At 36.7% G+C, this 25,976-nt stretch overlaps 1 protein-coding gene across 21 annotated transcripts in view; it reads right to left on the reverse strand.

The window, feature by feature from the left end:
• The window catches only part of FAM184A (family with sequence similarity 184 member A), a 76,958-nt gene that overhangs the window by 5,283 nt on the left and 45,699 nt on the right, over window positions 1–25,976 (reverse strand). For 3 of the 21 annotated variants that reach the window (XR_010471311.1, XM_065056746.1, XM_021294481.2), the window contains exons 10-18: window positions 14,684–14,725; window positions 11,005–11,217; window positions 9,697–9,850; window positions 9,168–9,295; window positions 6,803–6,987; window positions 6,169–6,315; window positions 2,574–2,691; window positions 1,776–1,880; window positions 911–1,048 (exon numbers count right to left, since the gene is read on the reverse strand). Coding sequence is in view for 17 of the 21 variants with exons in the window: in XM_065056746.1 (XP_064912818.1) it covers window positions 911–1,048; window positions 1,776–1,880; window positions 2,574–2,691; window positions 6,169–6,315; window positions 6,803–6,987; window positions 9,168–9,295; window positions 9,697–9,850; window positions 11,005–11,217; window positions 14,684–14,725 (1,230 nt within the window). In the remaining 4 variants the exon portion in view is untranslated. The remainder of the gene's footprint in view (window positions 1–910; window positions 1,049–1,775; window positions 1,881–2,573; window positions 2,692–6,168; window positions 6,316–6,802; window positions 6,988–9,167; window positions 9,296–9,696; window positions 9,851–11,004; window positions 11,218–14,683; window positions 14,726–25,976) is intronic. The other 18 variants (XM_065056752.1, XM_021294483.2, XM_065056748.1 and 15 more) reach the window with 11 other exon arrangements.

The raw sequence follows: 25,976 nt of genomic DNA on the forward strand, positions 1-25,976 counted from the left end.
ATTTCTGGAAAGTGTGTATTATTACTGCAGTTTGTATCTTATGCTCTTTAAAACAATCTATGCTTCTGAAGCAGTTAAATCTGGAATGACAAATTTGTGTGTATTGTTTCCATGAAATTCATGCAAAGTATTAAGAAACTTCAGATGTAACAATATGATACTAAACAGATCCATTGCACGAATTAGAAAAGCTGTAATACATACTGCAATGGCTGTAATTTTGCATTAATATGCAAAGATCGTAGTAACTCATAAATTCTGTATTTTTCTGACAAAAAAGAAAAGAGAATGAGACTTTCAGTTTCTTTGTAATTCATTCTCTAATAACACAGTACGTGCTTTGACAAAATAAAGTAACACAGTCCACAACTCATGAAATGAGAGATCAAAATGTTCTGGCATACAAGATGGTTTTAAAGTCTAAACATTTTTACGTGATAGAAGCATATTATAAAAATATATGAATTATCACTATGGAAATCTGATGTTGAAGTACTTTTCCCAAACACTTCAGATTTCACACAAAAACACGAGCTTATATACTTGATGGTTACATTTCACATCTCTAAAAGCGAGTAGGTCAGACAAACTTCCACAATTTTCAAACAACCTTTATCACATAAAAACAAGTAATTCAAATAGTATCTGGCAGTCCTGGTATCGTCTCTCCTTGGCCCAAACTAAATTCTTTCATGCAGTTATGCACAGAAGTTAGGTATCTGCAGATAAGGTTGTAAGAGCTGCTGGGCTCCTGAAAAACATGGGAGAATATTGACTATTTGCGGCTGAGTTTGTGCAAAAGTGGGAAATATGCTGATCTGATGTGAAACTACAGTAAGGCTTAGTTAAATAACACAGCCTGATCTCTAATAATGGAGCCAAACCTCCTTTTAAATAATGGAGCCTGAACCTTCATCACTGAAGCTCTTGGGCATCTGAGCTGCTCCTGTTGTGCCACTTGGGTCACCCTCTGCTTCAGAACCTTCCTGAGTTCTTCTGCCTCTACAGCTGGGACAAACCGCCTCCCCTTCCATGCAGGTGAAATAACCTATGGGTTATCACAAGGAGGAAGGAAATGTCAGAGGACTCATTCTTTCTCCCAAAGTGGTGAAAAGAATTCAGGTACCCTTCACCCTTCTGCAAGCTATTCCTGTTCCTCATGAAGGAATGCTGCTGGCATTGGAAGTGCCAGGGAGGCCAGTCGGCCTGCTCGTGTAGTGCCCTTTGCTGGCTGCTCTTCAGCAGGACGGAGACAACTGGACAAGGTTGCTGCTGAACTGCTTTCACTTGTATAGGCAGTGAGAATATCTGAGAACTGACTTCTGTCTCCTGTTGCCCCCACAGCCCGTACCTGGTTTGTCCCTCCAGTATCACTCTATCTCCATTCAGACTCGTTCCGTGCCCTTCTCATACTCTTTGCCTTCTGCTTTTTACCCTTATTCCCTTCTGTTGGCGTCCCCTTTCCCTCTATCTTTCTAATGGTATTGATTTTGCAGTTTCGTGATTAGGAACTGCGATTTATGTTTTACATGTCTAACAAACCAGGGCAACAGTGTCAGTGGACCTCTCAACAACACAGAAGAAACAAACCTACACAAAAATAAGTAGAGACAAATGGAAAACTATGTTCCTTGTTTTGAACATGTCTTTTGAGAGTGATATATGTATACACACAGGCACGCACACACACACACACATATATTTCCTTCTTTTCACTGTATCCTAAGTTTAGATTTCTTTTTCTTCACTTTAGCAATGAAGTCCATGGAACATACCTTCACCAATGGATTAATAACACCAACATTAGGGCTTGCATTAAACATTTTGTTGTAGTTAGTCTCCCTGTTAACTAGCTCCAGCTGATAGAACTTTTTGTCCTCCTAAAAAGAAGAACAAATAGAAACTTCTTTTTATGCATTTTCAATCAGTTACTGGCCAAATCTGCCTATAAAATGATCTCAAATAAATTTATGTTTTTAAAGAAACTGGTAATTCTAAAAATTACCTTTCATATTTAATGTTTTATATGTTTTTATATGTACATACTAAATCATGTCTATTTATACAGTTCTGTTGCCATTCTATGCTCCGAGAGTGAGCACAGACTAATGGATTATGCAGTGGGAAAGACTCAGCATGGTTAACTTCTGATCTCTGATTCATTTGAATTTCCTCATTCCTTCTTGCTTTTGAATCAGGATCTAAACAGATTAATCCGAGTCAGGGTGTTTGCTCTGAATTTGGGAATCTCAGTGGAACAGGAAATGAGTCTTAGAAACCCTCGCAGAAGAGAATATATCTTATATGACTTACGTGGCTGCCTTACTCCAGGACTGGAGATAGGAGACATCTGATCAAGGTCGTAAGGAAATATTTTTTGTAATAGTGTATTATGCTTGGTTGTGCAAAACTCTTTGTATCTAACTAGTTTTACTATTATGAGTCACTGGAAACACAGAAATAATGTGCTAAAGAATAGGAATAACATGCTAGCACGACAGTTTCTTCAAATGCATTTCAAACACATTTTTCATCTGTCAAGACATTAAACCAAGAGAGCATAAAATTCTTACAATCAATTTCTTTATAAGTTGGTCCCGCTCTGCAATTAGGTCTTTCAGTTCTGAGATAAGCTGCAAGTCTTCTGGTCTTGATTCTCTGTTTTTATATTTTTCTTCCATTTCTTCTAAACTTTATAGGAAAGAAGAACACCCTGTTTAGCCTGATCCAGTGTTAAACGATGAGTCAATAGTCACATCTTTGATCAGCACAAGAGAGATATCAGGGAATAAAAACAGAAAACTACTTCCTTATCACTGTGAAGTAAATTAATTCTATGTTATCATTCAGCTAGTAAAAAAAACCAAACAACAAACCAAAACAAAAAAACCACAACAAAAACCAACAGCAACCATAACCTTTGCTCCAGTAACTAATAATCCGGGCAAAATTCTAAAAACTTAACATCCTTCTTGTGCATGCAGTACTGGGTATTTGAAAAAAAGGCCTTTTGGAAGACAGATTGAAAACAAGGCATCCAAAACCATAACATGGACAGGACAATTACAGAAGACATAGCTAAGATTCATTTTTAGGTAAAATATAGGGACTGCTTTGCATTATATTTAATATTAAGTTAAATTGTAAAAGCTGGCAATTGACTTTCTTGATGAGGAAAACAAACAGTATAATTTTTCTTTTTATAGATGACTACTCTGAACAGATTGATGCTTTTGGTACTGGAGAAACTGGATAGAAACAGACAAGGCTGGCACCGTCTTCCTCTGTTCATGTGGAACATACTGGGACAAAGATATCCAAGAACACTGAAGACTAATAAGGAACTAATTCCTCTCCAGAAAAGCAACTTAGTACCATAAGAGATGAAATAAAGGAATGAGCTGCAAAATAAAAGCAATAACACTTGGATATTAGGATATCTGGATTAAGAGAAAGGTAACAACTGATTAACGTTTGAAAAAAATAGAAGGAAATTTGAAATGCCTGGTAGGAAAGCATTAAAGGAGAGAAGTGAAATAAGCCAATTGAGAGAGGAATTGTACGAGTAACTGCATAAATATCCTTGTTTCTTTTTAAAGAACAAGATTTGAAGACACAACAAATTGAAATGAATGTGTCTCTGAAATATAATGCTCATGATGCTAAACACTGTTCTAAAGGAAGCTACTTAAATACTTGTCTCACATATTCAGCCCTCATGTAGATTAGTGAACCAAATTTCAGAACAGATTAAGGAAATTTAAATAAACTGAGTGAAAAAAAAAAAAATATTCCCAAATAAATCCTGAGAAAAATCCATGAATTTAAGGTGTCTAAGTCAGCTGAAACTTAATTCCACAAGACACATGGAAGAAGACATAGTTTCTTCACTTCAGATAAACCTTCTCCCTTCAGAAACAGCTATGTGATTTTTACTTTTGAGTTCCATCTGAAAAAAAGTTCATATTAAATTATATTTATAACCTTCAAATAACCTGTATATAATCTGAGATTATATAATATATTTAGAGAAAACATTATGAATACGAACAATATGACTTTTTATTTGCAGAAAAGGCACTTGACTCAGCAGAACAGAAATATGCTCAGTTGGCTTAATTTTTGTGTACACATTTTATGCTGGGTTAAGCTAATGTATACACATCCCCAGAGTATAGTATATAGTTACACACAGCTGTACTTTCAGATTTTTTTTTCTAATTTTATTTTCAGATAGTTCGGAGACTTATTTTTTTCTGTGTTTCAAACAGATAATATGTAATTTAAAGACTCTAGTTGTAGAGTCTAATTAATGACACCACCTCTCAATTACTGTAAGACTGTAAGACAGATTCTCCATTTCGTAAAAGCTCACAAGGCCATGCTTTAGGTGAGGCTGAACCTGGAAACACAGAATCACAGAATGTTTGGGATTGGAAGGGACCTCAAAAGATCATCTAGTCCAATCCCCCTGCTGGAGCGGGAACACTTAGATGAGGTCGCACAGGAACATGTCCAGGTGGGTTTTGAATGTCTCCAGAGAAGGAGGCTCCACAACCTCCCTGGGCAGCCTGTTCCAGTGTTCTGGCACCCTCACTGAGAAGAAGTTTCTTCTCAAATTTAAGTGGATTACCCCTTGTCCTACTGCTGGTTGTCACCAAGAAGAGCCTGGCTCCATCCTCATGACACTGACCCTTTATATATTTATGAACATTAATGAGGTTGCCCCTCAGTCTCCTCTAAGCTAAAGAGCCCCAGCTCCCTCAACCTTTCCTCATAAGGCAGATGCTCCACTCCCTTCATCACCTTTGTTGCCCTGAGCTGGACTCTCTCCAGCCGTTCCTTGTCCTTCTTGAACTTACTTAAGAAAACTGCATAAATCTCTTCTGGTTTGGGGGTGTGTGTGTGTGTGTGTTTTTTTGGGGGAGGGAGTTACATAGGTTCCTCTTCTGATAGGTCCTCACTTCAGTGTTAGTAGAGAGAGATCACACTCTGAAAGCCAGGTCAGGGCACCCTGGATAATGTTTGCTGTCTTTAGGCCAGTGTCTGCTTCCTCACAGCTGTAAACTGAGCAAGAACCAGGAGTAGGGAACAAACTAAATTCAGAAGATTTCAGGACACTGAAAAACACACAACTTGATGTCGGGAAGACTTAGAGTAAACAAGTTCCAAAACCTAGTCTTAGTGGCTGCTCATAGATGTGTTTCTCATACAAGATAAATGCAGCAAACAGGAGGTAGTTCATACCAAAGTTACTGAATGGTAAGTTACCACATTTATCAGGGCACAAGGGTGTGCACGTGGACAATTACAAGGGAGTAAGAACTAGAATTTTCTACCCATCTTATTTGAAGACAATTTCTGATCTCTCAATATGAAGAAATAACTGGATGCATTTGGGCATTATTGCCCATTTTTAATTGATATTTAACGTTTTCTATCATATACTTAGAAGCATTTTTTTTCCTCTGCCCCAAATCTTTTCTGCTGCAAATACAAATCTCCCAGTGACAACTTTGTGTCAGGAAGCCCTCAATAGGCTGTGAAACCTCAGGCAGAAACTCTGATCAAATGGGTTACCTCACAGACAGGGATAAAGAATGAAGGACTTGGAAGACAGGAGAACACCAGCTGGACGACACACGACTCACATTGTTTCTGCCCAGAGGTGGTCTAACCCCAGGTGGCATTTTGACTTGGAAGCACTCTATGTATTCTGTTATTGTTATGCTCATAGAATCCATTTCAGACACTAATTTTCCTTATGTTTGCATCACACATGTGCTGTAATCAGACTACTTCATCACAAATCTCGTACTGTTTATAAACTTGCTGAAGAAATTCTTGTATTCTCAAAAAAGATGTATTAATGTTCGAGAAAAAACATCTAAAATAATGTTTTCTCCAGTTTTCTAAGAACTGCACGGATTTAATATCTTTCCTACTTGAAATTTTTTTGGTCTCAAGTCATTAACAATTTATGTCAGTAAATTCCTGTAAAGCTTATAGAATTGTGCTGCCTAAAGAATGCAAGATGAGGCCCCATACTTGATTGAGGTTTTTGCACATCTGCATCTCTGCAATATCTTCAGCAACTTACGGACACCAGAATAAACTATTCACTCAAACGCAGCTACATACAGACTTTTTTAATGCAACAAAACTTACGAAATTTGTAAAGCTGAATTAATTTCCTTGAGCAGCTCTTGGGTCTTATTAAAATCTGCCAGCATGCTTTGTTTCTCTCTGATGTGATCTGCTGTCAAGACATCCAGCTCTTTCTCATGTTTCTTGCTTAAATCTTGCTCATGCATCCTGTTTAATTTATTTTTTGTTAAAAAAAGAGTTATTCTAAAATCAGACTCGTTTGTTCATCATGATTTTCTGCTATGTTTCTAACGGCTTTTACACAATATCAGACAACACAGAAGGAATTACTGATTTATCAAAACCCACTACTTACTGTCCTCCAATCTTCTAGCTTATTTCATGGAAAATGCATCTCCTTTAATGCTTTTTTACATAAACGAACATAATGAATTAAAAAGAAAAAATAAAAACCAACACTTGAGCAGACTGTTACTAAAATGTGCCAAAATGTATCACTGAAATGCAGCTTAACTGTATGGTAATATTCACTAACTTCAATAGCAATGGGCATAACTTTTTCTAATGAAGACTAAGCAATAAACAACATCACTTGATTAAGAGGATAAATTAAAAGCTGCAAATGGTAAAATTTCTTAAGTAAAACAATACATGAAATAACACACATTTGAGTTTAGAGTGGAAAAATTCATACCTTATCTGTTGGTTGGATTCACTGCGTATTCTAAGAACTTCTTTCCCTTTAAACTCTAATTCCTTGGTCAATGCACTTATATTTTCATGAAGATGCAGAATCTCTTTGTCCAGTTCAGCTATATGATGGTCTCGGTGTCTCAGTTCATCTTGTAGATCTGATATTCGGCATAAAAATTCTTTCTCCTGTGATATAAGTAGCAGCAACAAAAGAATATTTGCTTTTGGAAAAATAACAGCTGAGTAGAACTATCCATTCAACGGAAATTGTTTTCAGTTTTGGATGCTGACACAAATTATAATTAAAACTGAGGTGTCTTTTAATTGTGGAGAAGTGTGAATAAAGTTATGTAACAAACAATTTCCATGTGTGAAAAAATTTAAATCCTGTCATTGCCATCGCTTGTTAAAGTTTATCACATTTTCCTTTTGCCCACACATACAACAAAACACCGGATACTGCCAAGAACCAGGGGGTGGGTATTTAGCATGTTCTACCTCTTCAGCATATGATATAGAGAAACTGTTTTTCCCTTTACAACCCCACACAATAGAACAAAATACCTCAAGATGTATAACCTGCACCAATGAATGTTATGATTCAGAACTTTCCTATCTTATGTATATATAAATATAAGAGTCATAAATATGTCACAGCAGAATACATGCTAAATAGTTTATATAATATTTATATTGTGTCCAATAAATCAATAAAAGACATTCTTTTTGTGTAATAAATTCCAATGAAGTCAACACCTGGGAAACTCATGTGGAACCCATCCCAATGGTTTTGATAACGACTCTACTTGGTTTGGAAAAAGTCTGTAATAAAATTAACCTTTTTCAGAGTTTTTCATTTCCATCCATTCGACTTCTTACAGTTTCACAGTAATTTATTACCACATAGTTTGCACAGATAGAAAATCAGCAGTATTTCAAAGTAGTTTTATGTATAATTGTGTTTTGTGCCTTCATGCATCCAGGAAATACAAATCTATCCTAATGCACAGATTTTATAGTGCATCTTTAAGAACAGACCTTTCCATAGGAAGGTAGAGAGTTATTTGTAAAGATTATATTAAAGTTATTAGAAAAAGCAGTGGAAAAATTTTATCCACATATTTAAATATTTCAAAAATTGGCTCAGACCTCTCTGCATCTGGTTCCACTCTGATCCTGTGAACTGACGAGCATTCTAACCCAGGAAAACACAATTAATTGCTTTGCCCTCAGTACAACTAAAGCTTGTGCTTAGCACAACATTGTACTGAGGCCAAAATTACATGGCATTTGCTTGGATCAAACGCTTGCACTTGTACATTTAACTTTTTCTTCCTGACGTCCCCTTTAGGTGTCTCACTTTATGCTTAAACAACACAGGACTGAAACTACATCCTCCTAAATCCTGCATGTTGTCCTCCCCTGCTGACAGCACCACATTTTTGCCTCTAGTGTTGACACTTTCCAATCAGCAAGGAAGCAAAAAAGGGCTTATCTTTGAGTGTCTGTGGTTTTGTGTAGAGGCCATATCCAACTAAACCTGTTTCCTCTCTTAATACATTTCTAAAACCACTCCACCTCCTTGCTGCTGGACTATCAGTAAATCAATTCTGAAAACTCTACTGCATAGGCAAATCAAGAAGTAATTTTTTAATCCTGTTATTTCCAGGAGTCTGGCTTCCTTTCTATAGAGATCAAGTTTTGAATTTTTAGTTACTACTGGAAGAAGTGATTGTGTATAAAGTGAAAAATGGAAGATAAAAGTGAATGAATTAGTTTGCGGCTGAAAGCAAAAGTAGTCCATACTGGCTTTGGTTTAGGCGATTTTAGTTTTGGATGTGTTTTTTTAAGAAAGAGTTGCAAGCTGTTACAGCGTCTTCTCTGCTTTCTTTAGATTCTAATTTATCTTTTCCAGTTTGACTCCTGAAAACAAAAGATACTAAGCTACTTCTTCAGTTTGAAGCAATCACTTGGTTTTAAGCAACCACTTCTTCACCGTACTACTTTGGCTTTGGAGAGAAACAGCTTTTTCCTTTCTAAGTCCTGCTGGAAGCTGAGGACGAGTAGAATTTTGTGAGAATTGGCGCTTTCCTCCCACGGCAAGCCAGCGTGCTCCCAGACAGCTGCACAATTCCAAGAGGAAACTGCCCCAATATGGGAGCCCTTACCAGGCTACAAATGCAGCTTGTTGAAGAAAAAGCTAAGCAAGGACATTTAGGTAAACTGGCAGAGATGCATTATCTGCTGGTGTGGGCTGACTTGGAAGGATTGTGTGTTTATTGTTCACAACAGTTTTTACCTCCAGCTAAGAGAAAACAAACATCGATGATGCAATTTTACAGTCAGCTGCCGGCAGCGCTGCCTACCTGTCGCCTGCCAAGTTCAATGCTTCTTTCCAGCTCCATTTTGGCAGCCACCAGTTCTTGTTGATGGTTGTGCCTTAGCTGGTCGATTGCTGCTGCATGTTGGTGATTTAGCTCTGAGCGCAAGGAAGCTGGTTACCGTGAACAAAAAGAAAAGTTTGTTTTGCCAGTGTTTACATTAATTAACAATAACAGTCCAGCTCTGTCAAGTATTGCTGCTTACCTAATACACACTGTTTACATCAGCTAAGCAACTGTCCCATCATTCTATTCCTGCTACTTTCTGAAATATTCTCTACCATGAAACTTGGTTGTTTACTCTTTCCAAAAAAGCTTACAGGTAACATTTTTCAAAAGTGAACAGTTTGGGCTTACCTGTTAAAGCACATACTGACTTTCAGAGGAACAATTATGGCAACATTGAATGACTCTGAGATAGGCTACAGTGTTATAATACACACACACACATAAATACATGTGCATGTATATTTATGTGAGCAGAAATAATGTTGCAAATTTGAAAACAGTATACCTAACATAGCTTTTCCTTCATCCTCCAGCTCAAATCGTAGAGTCTGAAGTTCCTGTTCCATCTCCAATTTGAAACCTTCCATGGCTTGTTTATGTGTTTCTTTCAGTGCATGAAGTTCTTCTGAGTGCTTCTGTTGTAAACGTTCCTCTAATTCCTATGAAATCCAAATTGACAAAACTTATTCTATACCAGCTTAGGGAATTTATGAAATATTAAACAATGAACAACTGGCAACAAAAGCAGACATTGGCATACCCTAGAATTATTAAAAATGCACTAATATTGCTCATATTTTCTTCTCTCCATAAGTTATCCTACTACTAGATTTTTTCTTTTCAGTGGCTGATGGTTATCAAGATTACCTGTGCACAAATCCCTGTTCCACCCACAGTTGCAGAAGAAGAGAAAAAAAAACAGTCTATGGATACGTTTACAACGGCAAACAATGTGATACGGTGCAGATGCACAGATGGGTTTAGTGTGCACACAATACACACATTTGAGGATTTTTGCTCCCTATTGACACCCGTGTTTACTCCCTGTTGAAGTATGTGAAGCATAAAAGTTCCTTGTGCACATCTTCTAGTTTCATTTTGAACAAAAGGAATCCACCTTGAGTGCTTCAAGACCAGATTTGATGTGAACCAGAATACATTAAGTGGGGACAACCGGAAAACTGATTGCAAAGGTACAGTCTAGATCTGAACTTAAAAAAAATCTCAAGACACACACCCTATTAAGTACCATGCATTGCCAACATTTCAATTTTAAAGCGGGTTTAATCAAGGTTTTTAAAAAAAGATCACGGGTGTGACATTGTTCTAGACATGACAATTGTCTTGCAAGTCACACAACATAGTTTATACATTTTTTAACATGATGAAAATACAAGAGACATTACAAAAATCAGTCAATTGATGGGAAATATCAGAAAACACACAAAATTAGGTAACTATAACGGAAAAGTACAGAGAAACCTATTCCAAATCAAAACCAGAATATAATGTTATGGATAACAATGTCAAACTACTGTAAAGAAACTTGTGTGTTGATAATAATTCCACCTATATGTACACCTATATATAGTGGTAGAGTATAAAGCAAGACATGAAACAATGCTAGTATTAAAGATTATTTTCTATATGTCCTAATCAGATTTAATTGGATAAAAACATCACTATAAGATGTCAGCTGAAAAAGAAATTTAGTAGTTATGGAGATACTATTCTTTACTAATTCCAACTGTGCACATTAATTGCAAAAAAGACAACATTCTTTATATACTTTGAAATATCTATATGTACATGCCTTCTGTTCTTGCTCTTTCGTTTCTTCCATGTTTTGAAAGGCAAGGATATGGGCTTCCTGAAGTGACTTATGCCTTTGTTGATGCTCCTCTTCTAATTCCTGGATCTCCTGCGTCAGCCTCTGCCGCTCCTGACTGAACTGGGCTTGTAGCTGTTGCAAAGAGCTCTGAGACTGGGAAAGCTGCATCTCCAGATTCTGCTTCAGTAAGGAGATCTAACCCACAACAGAACAGCAAATATCCATTAGTCATTCGTAATAACATCAACTCTGAAAAAAACATTCAAAAGAAGAAAACACATGAAACTTTAAAGCCAGAACATTAACTAAAAGAGAGACAAGCAATGTCCTCCATCTACTGAATCTGTGGTTAATATTATATCTCAGAGATACAGTAATTACATTTAAATAGTTTCATAGGGGTTATCACATCTGTCAGTTCATACTACAGCACTAACTATTACACAATTTTTCACGGCCAAATTATCAAAATTTACTTCTAGGTTTTGTATGAAGATCAATAAAAATGACACTATCAAGGTCTGAAATCAAACACTTGATTGTTAAAATAAACCATTCTTTAGGGGAATAGCAGGTGATAGGTGAGGAAATCCTGTGACATCTAGATTGCTGGATTTTTGTATCTTTTTATATGATATAGAGCTAGCTTACTGGTATTTTTATCATTTAAAAATAAGTGGTAACATACCACTCTATATCACGAAAAAAAGCTACCTTGACGGATTCCTCCCCCCCGCCTCAATGTGAGTCACAAATACACATCATCTTAGGAATGCCTGGTTTTACAAATGATGCTTTTCACCCAACAAGCACTTTAATACATAAGAGCACACTGTACTCCTTGAAAAAGTCCCATTTTCTTTTTATAATAACTTTTGTTCTTCACATCAAATAGCATCTTTTCAGACCAAAAATGCTAAACCTGTATTCCTTTTAGAGCATAACAAGAGAGATGTATCCTCCAATTCTGGGAACAAGATTTAACCACTATCACCACCACCAAAAATAATTTCACTACAGTGACTCAAAGGAAGGAAAAATCAAATTTCCACATGACAAATGATTTGAATCAGTAGGATATTTTTCAAGCCTCAGAGCATTACATAAAATTGAATTATAAATGAAAGCCTGATAGTGTCATTTGATTCAGCATATCTTAAAATCTATTACAACAAATTCATAACGACATTGCACATCACTTTATTGATTTACAGAACATTAAAACCCACCACTTAACAAAAAATTAATAGCAGCGTTCCAAGGACAACTTGCAGCATAAACAATATTGTTGAATATGTGTTGTGGTGTTTGTTTTGTGTTTGTTTTCAGAAGGACACAGCTTAAGCAGATTTGAAAGAAAAAAAAGCTGCATTTAAAGTAAAATCAGCACTAAAACAAAACAAGCAAATTAATTTGAATGAAATGACCATGGCTCATTGCATTTCAAATTCATCAAGTCTTTGTGTCTGGGCATATATATTCTACCTTCTACGGGTATCTACTGTATCAACAGTATTTTACTTCAGATGCATTTGAAGAAGATTAGCTATAATTGAAGGGGCCTACGCTGCATTCTGTAATCTGAATGATACATGTAAAAGCTTTTACTGAGTACATGAAATATAAATGTCACATACAAATTGCACAATGTTAGACCAAAGTTTTGTCTAATCTCCTGTCTCCAGAAATGGCCAACCCTGGCCACCCAGGGAAAAATACAAGGCCAAGGCATACAGGTAAGGATCTTGAGACCCAAGTCTTCCATCACCCAGCAATCTTTCTTAAACCAGAAGACATATTTGGGGGCAAATTTATGGAAGAAAAGTCCATTAAGTACAACCACTATCTGAATCCATGCAAGCTTTTACAATCCACAATATCCTTGTGGCAAGTTCCAGATCTTTAACAGACGTGCCAGCGTCTGTGTCAGTGTCATGGAAAGGGGTCAAAATAAATTCCCTTTTCATTTACTCTATTATCCGCATATTTCTGTATATTCTCCATCCTATCCCCCCTTACAGTCTCTTCCAGGGTAACCAGTTTTTGCTTAATGAGTCACTCTTTGTATGAAAGCTATTTCATATGTATCATCACACTTCTCCTACTTTTCTCCCTTTTTTGCTATTTCTTTTTAAGTTTAGGAGACCAAAACAGCATAAGATGAGAGTAAACTCTGATTTTATATAGTGGCATGGTTTTATGTGTTGTGTTCTCTGCTTCCCTTCTGTATCTGTAATGTTTTATTTGCTTTTGTGACTGTTACTGAACACTGAGCTGATCTTTTAATGGAATTATATATCATGTTCCCCAAATCTACTCTCTAGTTGTAAGAGGTCAAGGTAAGGTTCCTCATTTTATTAAAAGAAAAAAAAAATAAAAAATTGTTTTTTTCCCTTATGTGTCATTTTGCATTTATCTACACTGAATTTCATCTGCCATTTTATTGCCAAGTCCCTTGGCTTTTTACAGCTATTCTACAATTCTTCAGCCTGTCTCTGTCCTTCCCACCTTGAATAACTTTTTATAAGCTGCAAACTTTCCCACCTTACTTATTAATAAACAACCTGCAGAAGAAAGTATGTAACTCCGCTGGTACCTTCACTGTGGTAACACTGCGTTTAATACGTATCTTTCAACCAGCTACTTATCTACACAAAAACTTCCCTCTGGAGGAGTTGTAGTTTGCTCAGAAGCCCCACAACTTCTCTAGCACAGGCCAAAGGCAAAACAATTTTCTTTTAATTTCTTTCTTGGAAATGCAGAAAACGTTTTAACTGAGATGACCAAGAGAAGTCTGCCATCTACCCAGGAAGCCACCTTCTCAAGAACAGTTCCTGTTTCTACCAGATTAAAGTGACTGCAAAATCACAGCCTGGAATGAGTCAATATCTGGAGATGCCTATTTGCATCAATAGACAGTGCAGAAAATAAAGGACAATGAGGATTAAGTGGTTCTAACAACCAAGTCAGATTAGTCTACCCTTCTAATAGTAATATTTTGTTGTTGTTGAAAGTACATCTAATATTAAAAATCTGAGTTCTTTTTAGAAGAGTACCTAATTTAAAACATTATTTTGATTATTCTGGACATATACTGATATCATTAAGAGCACATTTTTGAAAACATTAGTGCCTCCCCTTGCATGTCTTTGGAGTGTCCCTTCTATCTACTCCCCTAGAGAGGATCCCAAAAAAACCCAGCTCTAAACACTATTCTCTGAACTTGCAATACTTTCATTCAAGGTTTTCAGCACATTAAAAATACTTGTAAGAATTTCTAAAGTAATAAAACAGAAATAATATTTCAGCTACAATTAAAACTTGCACTGCAAATTGTAATACAGCATCAACCACATGCTTCGTGGAAAGCTCCGCCATACACACTTGCACTGCCCACAAGCTCGCTTGCTTTAACAATCACATAAAACGCTGCTTATACTATGACCATGTATGTAGTGTTTGATGTCCAGTGATATATACATTTACATGGATGAATGGATGAAGTACACAAGCTTTCAATAACTAGCAGCAAATGTTCTCCTCTCAAATACGACCAGGTATTGTATTTCACAGGCTAAAGCTCTATAGCAGCACTACAGAATATGCAGATTTATTAGCGCAAACATGCCCTGGTTACAAGCTGTAAGTGCAAATCACTTACATTGCTGATAGATTTATGTAAAGCTTCACCGAGACAGTGCCGCTATGAAGAAAAGATCACAGGAATAAAGGGAAACATTCAGAAATCAACTAAGTAAAAGAAAAAGGGATAAGGAAGGGAAAGTAAAACATAAAGCATTAATTATAACTTGATCAGGGAAAAATAAGTTGAAAACTATCTGGAAAAAATACAAATATGTTGCTTTGACTTAGTATACACTAAACAGAGTGATGTGTTTTCCTGTGTTATGCTTTGAAAGTCCAGGACAGCATTAACTTTTCAACATAACGTACTCATAATATACTCATGTACTAGGCAGCTGAACACTTCTGAAATTACTCAACTATTTTCTCCTTTATGACAACTAATTTCGGGAAGAAATCATTAGGTACAGCAATTTGCATTACTATTAGAAAAGACGTTACATGAGGACTCAATCGACAGTCAGCCGTGTCTCTGAAACATCACAAGCATATTAAAGACATAATATTAAAGATCAAATTCCAGTGCTAAAGGGCAGAAAACAGGTTTAGTCTGTAACAAAAATGTACTTTTATTAGAATACTTATTTTTTCTTCGAATTTAAAACAAGATGGGTACATGAGACTCTTCCTGAAAGTCTAGAGAGAAAAAAAATGACTTAATGTACCATTTACACTAGTGTTGATTGTTAATGAAAAGCAAAAAATAAAAACATATTGCAAACTAAACGTTACATATGAAATACTATTGATCATACAAACCACACCTATGTGTTTTTATATATATATGAATGGTGTAGCTAGGCACACACACACGCACGCAATAGAGCTGTCAGAAATGAAGTGAGAGCAATTTCAAATTCAGCACAACCAATTTCCCCTTTTGGCAAAGGTCAGTCAAGACGACACCCTTCTCCAGGAGACAGCAGGTATTTGGACACCAGCTTGGAAGCCTGTAGTTGGGAACTTTCAAATAATATTTTGTCAAATTACAAAAGGAGAAAACTACTATTCATTCTCCTGAATGGTGAGGCACGACATAAAAATACGTTGTGGAATATCCAAAATTATCTCATTAAAACTGTTTTCTACTCAAGGGCATCACACTAGGAGGCATCATGCTAGGAGGCATCACAGTGGCACCTAACAGCTCCAACTTCAACGCTGGATTTTGACGGTGCCAATCTGAACAAATCCACATATTTTTTTCTGTGCTTCCTTTCCCATGTGTCTGGTTTGTTTAGGTGGGGAGCTATTAAGAGCAAGGATGATTTTTTTCTAAATAAATGTTTAGTTTTTAGAATGTTTGGGACTTAATTTTGACTGATTTATATAGGCATCGCAGTAGTACAACTAAGAAATATCTAAAACGTATATTTACATATAACAGAAAGGTCAGTAACGCTCTACACTGAAAAGAAACTCCTAGTAAAAATATTTTGTGGAAGCTATATTCTGAGGTCTACACCATTAAAAAGACCATTTACAAAAGTTGCCCCCTGCTGCCTCCAGAATAACAAATTTCTTTCACCATGAAGAAACTGGTCTTGCTTTGCTGTCAAACTGATCTTATAACTAAAAGTAGTAAGATGGGCTAACTGTTTTAATACATCTGATTTCACCAAGTTCAAAATTTTTCCAGAGATCTGGAAAACAAATGTAAGAAAAATGAACTTTTGATGAAAGCTGTGGACTAAAACTCTCCAGTGAAGTTCAGCATTCAGATTTATCACAGATTTCTTAGGCTACTTCATTCAAAACAATCTTTCTGCAAACCACATTTCCTGATTGTCCACTAGCATAATAATGATCTTGTGCGAAAAAAATTAACTATTTAATGCTCAGATTTTACAGTGGCAAAACAATATGCACAGACAACAAAAAAAAAGCCTTTTTTTTTTTTAATAAAGTTGAACTTCTATAGTTGACATTCCTACATGTTCCAAAAAGACACACAGCAAGGTTAAATATATAGTAAATGTAGATTATTTATTTTTAACAATACCTGAAATACACAAATACTTTATAAATTTGGAAGTCTAAACATCATATCAGTACTCAAAAGCATTTAAGAGAGCTAGCTAAACATCAGTCCTTGAAAAAAGACTGGAAAAGATGATGTAAGAGTCAACCAAGGAAGTCTTCAAGTGTGAGTACAAGATGATTTTCAGTCAACAGTGGAATAAAGGCATGCTAAAGAAAAACTCATTTCTTGCTTTGACAGCACTTGAAACTTAGACAATAAATGCTCCCACACAGAAATAATACTGAGGAGGACTTTAATAGTATTCAATTTATTATCACATGAGATTTTGATCAAAATATGTGTGCTCATACAATATTGCTGATATTTTAAAAGATTAAAACCAACTTACTTTATCTCAAACACTGCTAGCAGGGAATCATCACTGAAATCAAACAGGGATTCACCAGGATTAATACTAAACCTGACCACAATTCTTTTTTTTCATTGTTTATTAGATAGTATAATTTTCATAAAATACATCCATGATAGAATAGTAAATTCAAATTATTTAGGCTAGATACTTGGTGTGGGGACTAATTTCATCAAAATGTGGAGCAATATAATAAAAAATGAAGCTTCATATTGAAAAGAATGCAGGACACATTCTGAATGGAGAACTCAAAAATATGTCTGATTGAAGTATTATTAAGAAATTCCATAAAAATTCAAAACCTCCTCAACACTTTTTCCACAGCAAGGTCTGTGATCTGGGGAAAAAGCGATGAGAAGCAAAAAGAATGCAGGCGTAATTACTATTTATAATATGTTATTTCTATGCTGGGGAGAAGTGATGAGAAAAAAGGGAGAATGCGGGTTTAGCTATCACTTTATTTCTACATGTTGGAATTCAAAATTATTGGTTTGTGATATTATTGCGGTATGAGAAACCCTTGCTCAGTTTTCTTTGAAATTAGGTTTCACTGATATAGGATGTACAAACAAACCAATTTGTTTCTTGGAAGTCCAGGAACTTCTGAAAATACATCTTTATTTGGTATATATGTATTAGTGTATTAGCTACCCTGCTTTCACTTCATTTTGCTGTCTCATTTTTCAGCAGAAGTATTGTCTTCTCCACCTTCAGCATATGCACAGCTACGCCTTAGATGGAATCGAGAGAACTTCCTAATTACCCAGAGGAACAGCAAAGAGGTTGTTGCATCTTTAGATGCAACTGATGCAACTGATCAGGCTACAGTGTGGAACTGAAAGACCTTTCACACAAGACATGGGAAAAGATTTATGTTCCCACCTTTATTTCCACATCTCTTCTGAAAGAGCTGAGTTTTCAATTTGGTTGGGCCAACTTGTGTTGTAGTAAAGCATAGATTTAGAGATCTGGAACTATTCAAGCTTTGGGTTTGCTTACAGTACTGCACAGCTGCTGGTGTTCCTGTTATGGTAGATGCCCCACCCCTGGAAACATTCCAGGCCAGGCTGGACAGGGCTCTGAGCAACCTGATCTAGTTGAAAATGTCCCTGCTCATTGCAGGGGGTTGGACCTTTGAAGATCCCTTCCCAAACTATTCTATGATTCTATGACTGTCACAGGGGCCACACTTGTGATCAAATGGTGTCACTTTCTTCAAGAAGGGAACTGACTGCACCACTGACATTTTCACATTGTCATTCATTTGCACTGTCTCCTGCAGGATGTTAGTTTACTGGATGCATGGAAGTTCTCTCATTTCATTGTTTCTCTCGGCTAAAAATTACGTTCAAGCAGATTGCAAAGCTTGACACTGAATTTCAACATTAGTCTTCAAGATCAGTTATGAAACACTTTTTCTCATTGATATTTCATGTTAAATTGTGTCAAGATTTGACTTTGGCATACAGTCTACAGAGTTTGCAAAATACTGCTGGCAACAGAAATTCTTGTGTAATACCTGAGACCCTTAACCAGGGAAGAACCAACTTTATCTGTGGTGTCAAAGGTGATGTAGATTGCTATGCAATCTCATTTTAAGAATAACCTCCAACAGATACTGCTAACGTGACTGCAGAACAAAACCTGTGTGCATCCATCAGATGTTAGTAAAAGAAACTGGTTTCTGAGGTGTCTACTGAAAAAGCTAAAGGGACCTTTGGCATAAGTCCATTTTATCCAGCTAGTAACAGCAACCACCCCAAAACTCTCCCCTGAGGGAAGTCGTTGATTTGAAGAGAAATACTGATCTGTCAGCAGATGCATTGTCTGGCTGCACAGTGCTTACACGACAGATGACTCTGCAGAGACTTGGAAAGCAGCTGTTTCCTACTACAACATTTTGTACTTGGCTTGAGGCTTGTGACATGTCAGGAATGGAAGAGCTGCAAAGTTTGCCCTCTCTGACGGGTAAGAAAAAGCAGCATTTAGAGCCTCTCCTCTCTCTCTCTCAAAACCCAAGAGTTTTCTATTGAAGAAAATAAATATAAGGCATTCTGAAAACTTATAACCTTCTCTGAGATCTAACTGGTCCTGATTTCCCCCTGCTTCTGTAGCAACCCTGAGTGAAGGTGCTGTGCCCAGGCTATCACAAGGTGGGATACTTATCCTGTTGCTTTAGAAAGATGGAGCTCTTTTCCAGTTGTGGGAACCTATCAAACTGCTAGGTAAAATGCCTAGGTATATTGACATATTTTTACCTGTCTCAATTTTGTATTATACACTTTTAATCTGACAAACTGCAGGTTCAGTTGTCAGGGGATAAAAAGGATCATTTCTATCTCCTGATAATTTTAAAAGTTTTTGGAATGGCACTAGAGCTTCATTTCATTTTACAAATTTGTTACAACGCTGTCAGGATTTTAAAGATTACATACACATCTTGGCTAATCCTTCCTGGAGCACAGAGGTACCTGTCGAGAAGTGTTCTTAATCTAGAATTTTATTAATCTACTGGATTTCAAACAAATTTTGCCCCACCTATTAATTTCTCTCTCATTCCTCCCAGGGTCCACTGTTTTAACTGGTTTTGAACCCATGCAAAAGCTACCTGAGCAACTATCTTCTGCAGCAAAGAGGCTCAGGGCAGTGTTTTAAAACTAGATTCTTGCCAGAGTCTTTACCTTACATTTAAGGGAAAAGCACATACAGATATGGGATTAAAATTTTATTTGGCGAATCGTATTACTGTTGGATTTGGCTTATATTTCTATTTATGAGTTTTGGAACTGTAAACGTAACTCCAAATATCAAATGAAACTCTTCTAATTTATGTACGATTAACTATGTATTGTACTAAAAATATAATGTTCTTTTCATTCATTGACAGGTAGACTTGAAGAGTCTTTTAGTCTCCTCCTGATTTACTAACTCAAACACTGCCAAACAAAAATTGGCAATATTAAATTCTGATTAGAAGTTTACAATAAGATAGAAAAGTTTCTTTGGATAGGAAGATATCATAATTTCAAACATCAGCCTAGATGTATTTTTAAATTTAATTAAACACAACACCATAAGAGAAATAATTAAATGAAGAAGAAACCAAAAGAAATGAAAAAGTCCAGTAACACATTTATTCTTTAACAGAGCAACTAAGTTAACATTTGTTAGTATTCCTATCATATCTCACTGAAAATACTTCAAAAACTCTGATTTGTTCTTCTGTTGCCTTTGTTTGTTTGCATTGTTGAGTAGCTCTTAATTGTAAAAGGTCTTTAATGAATTTCCTCTGTTACATTCAGAATCTTTTAAACAAAGAGTAAAATAAAGGGAGCACAGTATGGGCTGAATGGGCTCACCATAACTAAAAGCTCAGAAGAAGAGATAGTACAGCTGGATCTTAAGCATTCTCAAGTTCAAGCTTCAGACAAAACTATAATGACCAATCTGCATATAATAAATGTGCCAACCAATCTTCAGGATCACATCTCTGCATAGAACAGGGAGTCCAGAATAAGGGGGATTCTTTATGAAGAAGTACAGTCATGAAACGGGAGGAAGCACCCTCAACAGATGGCCCTCTGAAGGCTGCAGTGAGTCTGGATTATTCACAGGCTCACGTACAACAGGTTTTTACTTGCTTAAATCATAGGTTTCCTACTCAGAATATGGGGGTACTCATTCTTCTAAATCAGTGGTGACTGGCAGGCTGTTTACAGATGCTGGATGCAGGCAGAACCTCCCAAAGCTCCCCTGATTCTCCACAAGGCCTGCAGGAGCTGCAGCACAGTCCCATTAAGACCACAGTATTGAGAGCTATAGTCACTTCTGAAAAGTTTCTAAGAGCTGCAGAAATTGGTATCCCTTTGGAAAAAACAACAAATACCTGAAGATGAATGAAGGGGCATAAAACCTCACCCTGAACTGCATTTCAGGTGCCCTCTGTTCCTTGCTCCCTCCTTGGTTTGATTTTTCTTTTCATTCTTTCAGACTTCAATATTTTAGACTTCTAAGTGCTTTCTAAGCCTTGCGACAAATCCCTTAGCATCCACTAGATGTCACGGTCGCCTTACTAATATATTACTGAATATAAGAACAACCCAAGAGAACTAGGAAGGAGTTACTTGAAATTTACTTCCTCTCTATTTCTGACAGACAAGGCTTTAGACTTTAGACTGTACAGTCCTAAAATTACATTCTGCCCTTTGAAGGCAACCGTGAGGCTGATGTGGGCCCTGGTGAAAATGTGTTTGACACCCTTGCTTTGGACTGTGTGCTCAGGATGGTATCAAGTGAAAGGATGCACGGTGAAGTGATGCTGTGCTGAAAGTTAATATCCTTTCTTTTAGGAAATGAATACAGAGTATGTGCAGATTTTCTCTTGGAGAAATTTCCAGCACCTCTTCGACAGCAAATCTTCTAAACCAAGGATTACCCAGGCTGTAGAACTGGCCAGAAAGTCTTGTGCCAGGGGAAAAAGAAAAAAAAAATACAGCAGATTTTCTGATTCTGCTACTGTGGATGCATGTCAGCTCTGTGATAAGCACCTTCACACAGGCAAATAAAGACCGAGCAAAAACGGCCTTCTGTTAGAAGGCTGGTCAGCGGGCATTTGCTGATGTGCAGTTCCATGACTTTTCTACAACACTCCACTTCATGAACAAGGGTATGCATACTCAGGGGCCAGGGTTTTAAGGCTGAGTTACAAATGTTCTGAAAGCTACAATTTAAATAACACCAGCATCAAAAGGAAATATTTACATTTTGCTATATTTATATTTATGGATAGTTGAAAAAAGGAACACACCGTCACAGAAACAAACTCTGAATAGGAAACTTCTACTTTTTTTTTTTTTTTTAAAAGGAGAGAATCATTGCAGCAGTAAAAATAAAACACAGCTGCCAATGGATTATGTAGAATACTTTTTTCCATCCTAGTATATTACTTCTAATATTTCCATTGATAGAAGATTGTATCTTCATGTGCAAAATGCTGACAAAGTTAGAAAGAGGAATGTCACACTAACGCCTGGTTATGTAATAGTATGAAGCTACATAAGAATGGGAAAAAAACGGTGAGAAAAAATTTTTACCGGAACACATTTTACTGAAAAGTAAGGAAGATGGGAGAGCAAATATTTGCTCAAGTATAGAAAAGCCCATCCACAATCAGAATACTTGATTTTGTTTACCAAAAGAAACATTCATCACAAAAGGAAATAGATAAGAACAGCATAGGTCTTAACCTTTATGTTCCAGTGCCCAGAACTGAAGGTTGTGCTGCATGGGGAGGCGAAAGAGAGAATTCACTCATGCTTTAAAAAAGAAAATTCCTCCCATTTTGTCCATGGCTGAAACCTCCTCAGCAGTGAAATGTTTTCAAGAAAAGCGTTAAAAGCCTATTACAGAGCAAAGAGAAATGGGAAAGAGCTAGCACATCTGAATTCACTACATATTTCATGAAGAAACTCTCCCATGGATTGATGTAGAAGTACTTACTATGATTTACAGTGGAAAAAATAGAGAAAACACTTTCTTTTTGTGTCTTCTAGAACCATTCCTCATATCAGAGATAAGAATTGCACAGTTGGTCTCCAGACAATGATCTAGTTAACCTACCAGCCACATTTAACTGTAGATGGTAGGTGATGCTTTGCAACCAGCAAGAATGTGTTTAAACACTTCATCAGCTGAATAACATTTTCTCTCGAGAGAATTATTTTACTCATAACAAAGCTGTACTGCTAGAATAACAATAATCCCACATGCATTCTATGAGGGACCACTTGGCATTACCAGTATAAAAGCAAAAATTTTACCTTGCTTTATGCAAGACCTAGATTTCATCTATCAAATGTGCAACAACTAGTAGAAGGCAGAAATTTGTAAATTAGTATCGCACAGTTAAAACAAACAAACCAAACCCTCCATAAACAAACAGCTTAGTATTCTTTATGGACTTAAATTTTTTTGATTGAACTTTTTTTTTAAATTATTGCCATTTATAGCTGTGTCTGCTCATTCAGTTTTTCCAGCACCAATCAGAAGTATTCCAAGATGAGCTTAGTCTATGTTGTATTTTTGTACAGTTTAAGTAACTATACTGTGTTTTTTCAACACTTTGCTTACATAACGATTCCTATACTTCAAGTTAGGCGCTACATTTCTTTGTAGCTTGTTTTTAAATCAAATCTGAGATGCATCAATACATATTAGAAAATTATGTACCTTTAGGAATGAAAGTATATGATAAACTTACGAAGCAACACGGTATTTTTCATATTAAAAAGCATGTTATTTTCACTACTTTGCACTGGATGTGATACTTATCAATTTGCCAAAAATAATACTTAAGTCCTTTAAATTTAAATTACATCTGTCAAATATACATGATCTCACTTTTGTCTAGAAATAATTTCAGATTATTTTTTTCCCTCCAAAATAATTAATGTTTATTACATCTTTCTGGAATGCCTTACACTGCAACGTACTGAAGAGCACTGAATATCTAAATTCAACCTTTCTGAACAGCATTTATACAATTAAATAGTGAACCTCTAGACACTTTCTCAACAGAAAGAGCACAGGTAGACTACATTTTCTGCCAAGTTAGGAGTTTACACATGATTTAGCAGAGACCTCACACTTGCACTATGTTGATAAATTATTGTGTAGTACTGCTGGTATAGGCCAGACCAGTGTTTCAGGCTTAAAATCTGAACTGCAGAAAAAGGACTTGGATCTCTGCTCTCTTCCTAATTCTTACAGACTTCATGCCTTTCAAATGGATTTTAAATGCATCTTCCCACTAATGAAGACTGGGACTGGGTGTAAAATTCAGAATTTTACACCTCTACTGCAGTACCTCAGACTGTTCTAGGTCAGTGTATATGAACAGATATCCTTTTGATGAACAGAAAAAAGAATGATTTGCAATGCTGTTAACTTTTTTTTTTTTTTAATATATACATGTAGCAGCAGCAGAATCTCACATTTGACACTGTTTCCAGTCTGTTAAAACTAGACTGTGAACCCTCTGGGGTAAAGAGTCTTATTGCACATTTACAGATCACCAAGCACAGTCAGGTTTATTGCAGTAGTTCCTGTAGTGTCAAACTAGGGCTAACGCAGTTTCCACTCAAAATAACATTCTAGATTAATACCACCAAAGTCTATAGTAATCTCTGCATTATGAAACAGATACCAAAAGTCTTCCATCTCTTCCTTAATGAAAACACCATCTTTTATTTTCTTCTATGGTGAAATGACTATATCTGTGGAGGGGGAGAGCAGTGGATGTTTGCAATCTCAACTTCAGCAAGATTTTCAACATGCTTGTCTCTGACTGCGCCACCATTCAGATGGGTGGGCTACCAGATGGATGAGAACCAGCTGGATTATCAGGCTGAAAAGGCAGCAGGTAATGACTCACTCTACCTGAAAGCTTGTTATAAGTACATGCCTGCTCCACTACCTGTTCATTTTAGTATCTGCATCAGTGATCTGGAGAATGAGACCAACAGTACTCACAATAAGTTTCTTGATGACACCAAACTGTGAAGAGTAGAAGGTGGAGCCCGGCACAGTGGAAGGGCTCAACACACTGAAAGGCAGGATTGCCATCCAGAGGGATCTATAGAGGTTATAGGGACAGGCTGATAGGAACCTCACAAAATTCAACAAGGACAAATGCAAAGTCCTTCACATGGGATGGACTAAACCCCTGCACTGGTTCATACTGGGCTACAAATTTGCTTCACATAACTTAGTTAATGGTAGGCTAAACATGAATACGCAGCATGACCTGGAAGCAAGGAATGCCAGTAGCATACTAGGCTGTAGCAACAACCCAGGAAAACACCAGTCCCTTTGACTTGTCACTTGTTGCATGTCACCTGGAGGGCGCATTCTGTCTTTTCCTCCAGTTCATTCAGCTTTGGTTGCCGCAGTACAAGACAAACGTTGATAATCTTGAACACGTTCAGCGGAGAGCTACCACCAAAATGGTCGGGACCGGAGCATTTGTCCTGCTGAGGGAACTATATCAAGTTTGTTGAAGTGTAAAGAAGACAAAGCTTTGTGAGGTTTAATAGCTTTCCAATACCCATGACACGGCTATGGAGACAATGGACCCAGCCTCCTTACAGCAGTACACAGGACAATGCTCATATACTGAACCTGAGGAGATTCTGTCTAAATATAAAGAAAAAAACTCACTATGAGGATAATTAAGCAGCAGAAGATATTGTATTCAGAGAGGCTATGGAATCTTCATCCTTGGAGCTTATTCAAGACCTGACTGGACGAAGCCCTAGGCAACCTCGTTCAAACTCTGTGTTGACTGATTTGAGCAGGAGGTTGCACTAGATGACCTCTTGAGGTCTCTTTAACCTAAGTCAGTTTATGATCCTATGATTCAGCTCAGTGCAATTCCCAGAGGCTGCCCTTTGTATATTGCAATCAAGAGAAACTTACTACAAACCCATTTCCTTAACTTACCCATCTTGAATGCTGTGGGTCTGGAATTCTCTCCCCTGCAGGTATAATGGATGAAATGTAGATTCTTACAGAGGGAAAGCTTAATTCCCTGTTACCAACAATAACTTTTCAATTTTTATGAAATACCTCCAACTGGAACACTGTTACGGAAAAGCAACAACTGGATAAAAAAAATGCAAAGACTCCAAGGTTTGTTTTCTTAATAGTTCTTTGAACACATATGCTGCTATGAAATGGTGCAGCTCTTTGGTGTAGTAAAAGGAGTAAAGAAAACACCAACCACTCCGTATATGCAGACCATTTCCTGTGTCTGCAAATTCCCTAGTAAAATTCTCATTGTTACAGTTAGTTTCCTGAGTTTTCTGATGTCAAAATTTATTCCATATGCAGAAAAAAACCCTGTTAATTTGCAACATA

The sequence above is a fragment of the Columba livia genome, chromosome 3 (assembly GCF_036013475.1).
Source record: "Columba livia isolate bColLiv1 breed racing homer chromosome 3, bColLiv1.pat.W.v2, whole genome shotgun sequence".
Lineage (NCBI taxonomy): Eukaryota > Metazoa > Chordata > Aves > Columbiformes > Columbidae > Columba > Columba livia.